The 7,614-nt window shown below is 34.9% G+C and overlaps 1 protein-coding gene across 1 annotated transcript; it reads right to left on the bottom strand.

Annotated features, from left to right (window-relative positions):
- Positions 1 to 1,150: 1,150 nt before the first annotated feature.
- Positions 1,151 to 5,039, bottom strand: LOC110791311 (annexin D4). Its single transcript, XM_021996068.2, has 6 exons — positions 4,883 to 5,039; positions 2,702 to 2,877; positions 2,303 to 2,521; positions 1,869 to 2,084; positions 1,648 to 1,719; positions 1,151 to 1,552 (listed from the first exon to the last, which is right to left on the bottom strand). Exons 1-6 carry the CDS (start codon positions 4,929 to 4,931, stop codon positions 1,343 to 1,345), a joined length of 942 nt encoding a protein of 313 aa, XP_021851760.2. The 5' UTR covers positions 4,932 to 5,039; the 3' UTR covers positions 1,151 to 1,342.
- Positions 5,040 to 7,614: the final 2,575 nt, after the last annotated feature.

Genomic DNA, 7,614 nt, shown 5'->3' with positions numbered 1-7,614 from the left:
AGGCATAATCAAGTTGAGTATCGATCCTAATTTTGGTACTCCCTCCGTCCTATTTTTATAGTCCTGTTTCTTTTTGAGCGTCCCAAAATTATAGTCATATTTCTATTTTTGGCCATAACTTTTCCAATTTCCCTTGTACTATATTAATTAAAAATGCATTGAAAATCCAACAAAACTTCACCATGTATTATATTTCAATTCCCCATGTACTATATTCCATTTTCCATGTATTATATTCCACTGTTCTTAAAACCCGTTTTTTTAGTCAAACGGGACTACAAATATGAGACAAAGGGAGTACAATTATACTCCCTCTGTCTCTTTTTGTTATTTACGTTTGGTATTTTGCATGCATTTTAACGACTAATTAATGTACATTGCGATTCCTTTGTTTTTTTATTTAAACAAGGCAAATTATACTTCGTATTTGCTTATAATGTTTTCACTTTTATCAAAATTTTAATATTGGGAAAATGAGAAAAAAATTATATCACAATGGAAAAGTGTGAGAGATTAAATGATCTAATGAATTTAATTGGTTAAAATAATCACTGGACGCAAATTTTGATAGAATATTAAAGCATCTATGCTGTAATATAAAAGGATGTAAAGAACATTTTGGGACACCCAAAAACGAAAATGTAAAAAGCAAAAAGAGGAGGGAATAGTAAATTAAAAAGACGGAGATTAGTAGTATACTACGTAATAACTAATGACAATAAAATGGAATAATGAAACCATTACTTTTTGGATGATTCAGATTAGTCATTTAAATTATTTTAGAGCCGGATGATTCAGGTTTCAATTAGGGTCAAAATTGAGTAATGCAATTTTGGATGCAGTTTGGCTGTTAGGGTTTCAATAACAAATACGAATCAATTTTGTGAAATAAGTTGTCAAGTCTGATTTGCTCGTACTCTGTATCATCTGATGATTTGGTACTGTTTTGTTTAACATCAGCTTTCAGGCTCTTGTATGCAATTGAACCAACTTGTGAGTTGTGAGTACTGAACATAACCTCAGTTCCTCTACGCTCTTGCTTCTTGATGACTTGCTGTAAGAAGGCAGTCGGAGACCAAATATACATAGTACATGATATGGATTATGGACAAGGTTTTCTAGAAAACAACCATTTTCATAGGTAAATAAATATAACAAATAGATACCTGTCCACTAAATTTAGTTTTGAACTTGGATACATGAAAAATGAGAGAATTTTAATGGATAACAATCCTATTAAATAGGGTAATTATTTTAGGATAAATATATGTAGGTAAGACATCAACATAAAAAGAAGAATGAAGAATGAAACATCCATCAACATTCAACACCTAGTTTGTGTTTACTCCCCTCTAGCTACCAATGTTAGCAAGAAGTCCTTGAAGTTCCCGAGACAAGTCTCTTCAATCTTGTGTGACAAATGAGCTCCAAATAGGTTATGGTACGCTGCTTTTATCTCCTCCATGTTACCATCGGCTTGAGACACAATCACTCGAGTTAGTCCCTCTTGTGTGAAATCGGTAGCCCCTTCTCTCATTGCCGCATCCAAAACCTGCACTCAAAAATCAATCAGCATGTTAAACCATCCATCATAAATCATAATGTTAATTAGCAGATATCGCAGTGATGTCTGAAATTGCATCTTACCTCACTGAAATACACTTCAGGGATTACTAAGCACTCAAGTGCTGCTTTCAAGCTCAAATTGCCATGAAATTCCTGCAGATTACACAAGTTATTTTCAAATCAGTATCTTTAACATAAGGTTGAAGCTTAACTGCACTCTAAGTGTAAACTGATATTAACAAGTTACTCAGTGTTTACTTTTACCATTAGTCAAAATTAAGTCCAAGGGGTTATTTTTATACCTCACTGAGATCTTTGCCAAACAACTGCTTGTAGTGTTTGAACACAGCCGAAATATGGAGCTTGCTCCTTGTACACAATATCCTCACTAACTCTTCATCATCATCAGAAATATTATTGTTAATGGCACGGTGAAGAACTTCAGCTTCAGATTTAGCATTCCCATCATGCACCCGAGAACCTTCGTACCTGTAGGCACTCACTAGTGCTAGCAATAACTGTCCAACACAAATCAACAAACAGTTTGTCAGTTACCCTCCAGAAAAGAAGGCTTAATGGAGATTCCACACTAAAACCAATTGGCAATAGTGGAAGTAACTCCTCAAGCTTATAATTAAGTTGGTATTTTCTCTCATTTTTCTTTAACGTGGGACAACTTGATCACATGTAGGTAACATTGGGTTTCAACAATGTAGAGATGGAGGGAATATCTAACCTTGCGCTTATGGCCATCGACATGGGACGCAACATCTTCCTCCACTGAAGAGTCGAAGAGAGAATGGTAAGCTTTCCTAGCTCCCAAGAGTTCTTCTGACGACCTTGAGCAAGCAATCTCTATGACCAAGTTGTAACCTTCAGGGCCCTTGATTAAAGCTTCCTTTAGCAGACGAGCATCTCTTTCCCAAGGATGCATGGTCCATAGAACCAAAGCACTCTAAGGTATATATATATATATATATATATATATATATATATATATGCATATGTAAAAGTTAATTGATTGTCAAGCAACAGATATATTATAAAAGAGCAATATGAACTCGCAAATCTATCTTACTATTGATCTATGATAAACTTTAAGAGTTTAAGAGAAAGACGCAAATAATGTACGTGCCTTAAATCGTAGAGCTTCATGCTTGATAAGTTCAACTTGTTGCTCATTCCACTTCTCAAAGTGGCGTTCTTTGTCTGCTAAAAAATGACTTGGACTAGCCTTCCTGAAAGAGTTTTTGTGGTCGTGTTGCCATTTCCCAGCAATCGATATTAATGACTTCTCATCGACTCCAAGTCCTTGATTGATATCATAATATTTTTGTTAGCATATACTACTAGAAATTCCAAGTATATCTCATCAAATACATCCATCTTGAGGTAACACTACCACAATTAACTCAGTAAGCAGCTGCAAGTTGCTGAAGATTTACAATCAAAACTTACTACTCCGGACTAACTAAATTGCAATTACAGGAAGAAATTTCAACTTGTTGAAAATTAGGCCTAATATAGGGGGATTAATTAATTAGATACTCCATAATACTTGGTTTAGAAGTTACAAATTTCAGAATGAAAATTGTCATGAAAGATAGGCGGCAATAATATCATGGAAACGAAGTTACAGATTAATTTGGACAATTCAACCAGAGCACACATAAATTACAGTGTTAAAGTGCTGGGTTGGATCCATTTGTTCTTGGTTAGTAAAAGTGAAAGACCACATTTTGCAATCATGTTGAACAACCGGTTATACAACATATACCATTTACATGTCATTTTCCTCAGAACATGCCTGAGTTCACATGCTTATTGTATCAATCATCAATGTATCATGTCATGCCTTGTGTTTATCTAACAGAAATGTGGTTCAAGTATGGCCAACGCCCCAGCAGTTGCACACACAATAATATGCACTGTCATATATATCATGTCATGCCTTTATAAAATGTCGTTGAGTACCATCTCTGCTACAATTGAATTAATGACTACAATAATAACATCAAATATAATAATTGTTTAAAAAATGCTCGGATATACTTATTTTAAAGAAAAATGATCTGATCAATATAAAAATAAAGAGATATTTCTTCTTGTTACAAAGTCGCCATCCTTTTGTCACCTCAAAGGCTTGGTCATAGGCCCATCCATTAAAGATGACAGTTTTATCTACATTTATTCAAGGACAACAACATAACTTCATCAAATTGATAGGTTTGCACGTTTTTCTTAATTTTAAGTTAGTTGACTGCTTGAGTCCATTTTTAAGGCAATTATTACAATACAAAATCCTATGTCAAGCTAAAAGACTAAAAGTTAACGGAAATTGCACTAATCGAGCTATAAATTAGTAGAAATTACAAATGGTGGCAGGGAAGTGAAGTTGAGTCCTATCATACAGCACATAACCCTAAATTATAACCACTAGGTTAATACTACAAATAGTTTTGTATTAATGCTACTTTTTATTTTTATAATTTTATAATAGATCAGCGTATGACTATTTTATTAATAAATTTAATTTTATTAAAAAAATTCTAGTATAACTTTACTAAGGGTAAATTTAACAAATTGTATGTTGGTTTAGTGGTGATTGTGCTGAATTTGATAGGGCGGATTGGGTGTTCGATCTCGTAACAATAATTGGAAGGAAACTGGAACCTAACCATCCATATATAACTCGTCCCGATTTCGAATTAGTCCTAACGTTGAACCGGGTGGTAACACCGATAAAAAAAGTTAATTGTAAATGGTAAAGTTTTAATCAAATAAACCAAAACAAATCAAATGATCAAATAAAAGTCAGCCTCGTCAATAAATTAAATCCCATAAAAATAACTTTTACGTCTCTATTAACATAAGGATTAGGTTACTCCGTTATGTTAAAAAAAAATGGCTAGAATGTCAATGAACTGAATAACGTCAATAGCCCATCCATTTCTCACACACAAACATTAATGGTCACAAGTTTTAGCATTACAAGTCAGAGGTATGTCTTCTTCTATTAGATGGTCTGACGCAAAATCTATTATTTATATAATTAACTACTGTCAAACTCATAGATAAATTAATAAAATAAAATAAAACAAAACAAAACAAAAGACACTATAAACTAAATGAAAATTTCTCATAAGACATCCATAATTATCAAATTACCCATATATCTAGCATAATTTATACCGTATTCTATAAAATGAGCGAAACACAAAAAAAATGAACATAAACAAAATATTTAAGAAGAAGAAATTAAATACATATTTTTATATTTGGAAAATGGAAGGAGATAGGAGACAGAGAAAAGAACCCGAGAAAGCCTTGGTGACAGCTTGAAGCTCATGAGAAACATCGGCCATTATTGGGCAGCAGCAGCAGCTTAAGCCTGTTGTATCGGTTGAGGAGAGAGACTGGTTATTTAACAAATCTTTGATACAAAACAAGCTGGCAACCCGATTGAATATATACAGACTTGATTTTATCATTAGGGTACTTTCGTCATTTGCAGTTAGGAGTTTTTAAATTTTGTACATATGTTAAGTGAATGTCCTAAATTGCTCTTGTTATTGTTTTCTAAGACAACAATGGGAAACGCGTTACCTTGGTCAAATCTCAATGCTTCCTATTTATTTACTTCAGTTTCTTCATTCAATTATAAACCGTGCTTTTTACTTTAATAGAGGATTAATTTAATTTCGAAGTTACTACTCGAATAATCGAGGGTTAATTCTCAATTGGATTTGTATACAATAACGGGTGTATTTTATTTGCATCATGTTTAATCATCTTAAATTACGTTTAAGTTAAGGATATGTAAATTTTGTTTTTTTAACATATCATATGATCGGTTTGAGCGAAATATCGAGAGATTTCCGTACATAATGCTTAAAATTGTTGAGATTCTCAAAATACGCCTCTTTTAAATATAATACCCTTACATATATGTCGTCCACGTCAGCAATAAATCCAGTCTTTTTTGTTTTACAAGTCAATACAAAACCGCCAACTCAATTAGCAATTTAATAGCAAAAACCGCTAATTGAGTTGGCGGATTTAGGAATGAACCACCCATTCAATTGGTGACTTAGACCTAGTGGTGAAGTTCACGAAGACAACACTCACAAAAAGTCCTAAGAGTAACCAGTAAGCAAAAACTTCCAAATAATTTTTTTTAAAGAAAACATACAGAGAGCTCCGATCTGGCGATCTCCTTCCTGTCCAAACACCTCCCTCACCGAGTCACTGCCGCTTGTTGTTAACCATGGATGCCTGTCATCGTCGTCTTCTACACCCACTCAATCACTAAAACCAGTAGTGTGGCTGTAACGTACAACAAGTAATTTGCCTGATTTAAAAAAAAATTAATTGTATAATTATTGTATCAAAATTGTAAATTATATTGATACTCTATATCAGTTTACGTTTGTTTGATGTTAATATAATCCATATTATTGTAAATTATAATTTTTGTTTGGGTTAAAATTTGATTAAAAAAAAATTGTAATTTTATGGGTTTTGCTAAATTTCCATAAAAGACTTGTTTATTTCAAAACGGAGTAGTATTTGGTTGTTGTATTTTCCTACAAAAAGACAAACGTAAACTGAATCGGGTGGGTTGCCGAGAAAATCTCTCCGACGCTCAAGTGAGTTTCTTATAGAAGGATAAAGTAGGGAGAGAGTGAGTTTAGGAATAATTTAATACTTGAGTAATGATTCGGTAGGTCATATTTATAGTAATGCATGATGACATTTTTAGTAAATATGAGCAACTATAGGGGTATGAAATCTTGGGCCTGCTGGAGGCTGAGATTTGGGTCCCGAGATTCTGATCTAAGCCCATTAGAGGGTTTCTGTTTGGGGTACTTTGGTAATTTTCCTTAGGAAGGGTATTTTGGTAATTTCCTTGTGAAAGTGAGTCCCTCTGAGGCCCCTGAGCAGTAGCCCTACGCCAAATACGCGAGTTTGGTTGAAGACTCGAGAGTTTGGCGGAATGATTTCGACTATTGAATTTTTCATAGCATTTTGACTGAGTTATGATCTTTGGCTTTTAATCTCGCACGCAGGCTGGCATAGGGGAGGCGCACACTTGGGCTGATGATGTAACTGGCATTGGGGCTGGCGACGCACGCACGACCAAGGGTGTGAGCATTTGGCTTTGTGTACCGCCAACTTATTTGCTCCATGTGAATATTGTTGCAACTTCCATACTTTATAAATTGTTGTGGAGATCATATCCAAGGTGGAAATTGTTAATATTTGGTGAAGGGTGTGATATTGGCGAGCAATTTCCAACCAACATAATACTATTGGCGCCATGGAGTTGGCGAGTAGTTGCCTCAACATAACCGCCACTTTGACTTGAATATTCCACTTACATAATCATGTGATATTTTGTAACTTGTTGATGATGCAAATCCTAGGTGGATAAAAAACTTAAGTATTTACATGTGCATTCTCTTGCTTTTTGGGGGACTATACCGTTGTTGGGAAGGTCAACGTTGGCTTGGCGAATGAATTTTCTCGTTTCTAAGCTTGGGTGAGTATCCTTGGAGATGAGTTTTGACAAGCACATGGGCGCGCTTGACAGTCTGTTTAGGCATATGGTGTTTTTTTTTTAATTTTTAATTTTTTATGTAGCATTTTGATCAAGCCATGGCCTTGGCTTCTGGTACACCTATGTCGTGTAGGAGGCCCTCTTGGGTAGATGTTGCACGAGTGTTGGGCGGAGGATGCTTGCAGACGTGCTAGGCGCTTGATCGCGCGCATTAGGAGAGCAGGGTAGGTGATGTGGCTAAAAAGACTTATCCACCTAGGACCAACCGTAATGCGACATGTGGCACCTCCCCATGCCCAGTGTCATACACTTTGGGCACATTAACAGACCTTGTAATAAAATTACAAGATAATAATGGCCCAAGGCAATAAGAGGCCCAAATACTAAACGGGTCACTCAGGTCCTCTACCTCCATATCTGATAAGGACACATGTCCTCTTCTCCAAGGTTAACCAATCAGATAACTAGGGTTTTTGGAACAAATCCCA

The sequence above is a fragment of the Spinacia oleracea genome, chromosome 1 (assembly GCF_020520425.1).
Source record: "Spinacia oleracea cultivar Varoflay chromosome 1, BTI_SOV_V1, whole genome shotgun sequence".
Classification (NCBI taxonomy): domain Eukaryota; kingdom Viridiplantae; phylum Streptophyta; class Magnoliopsida; order Caryophyllales; family Amaranthaceae; genus Spinacia; species Spinacia oleracea.
The sequence above is the reverse complement of the archived record's forward strand: the minus strand, read 5'-3'. Positions and strand labels throughout refer to the sequence as shown.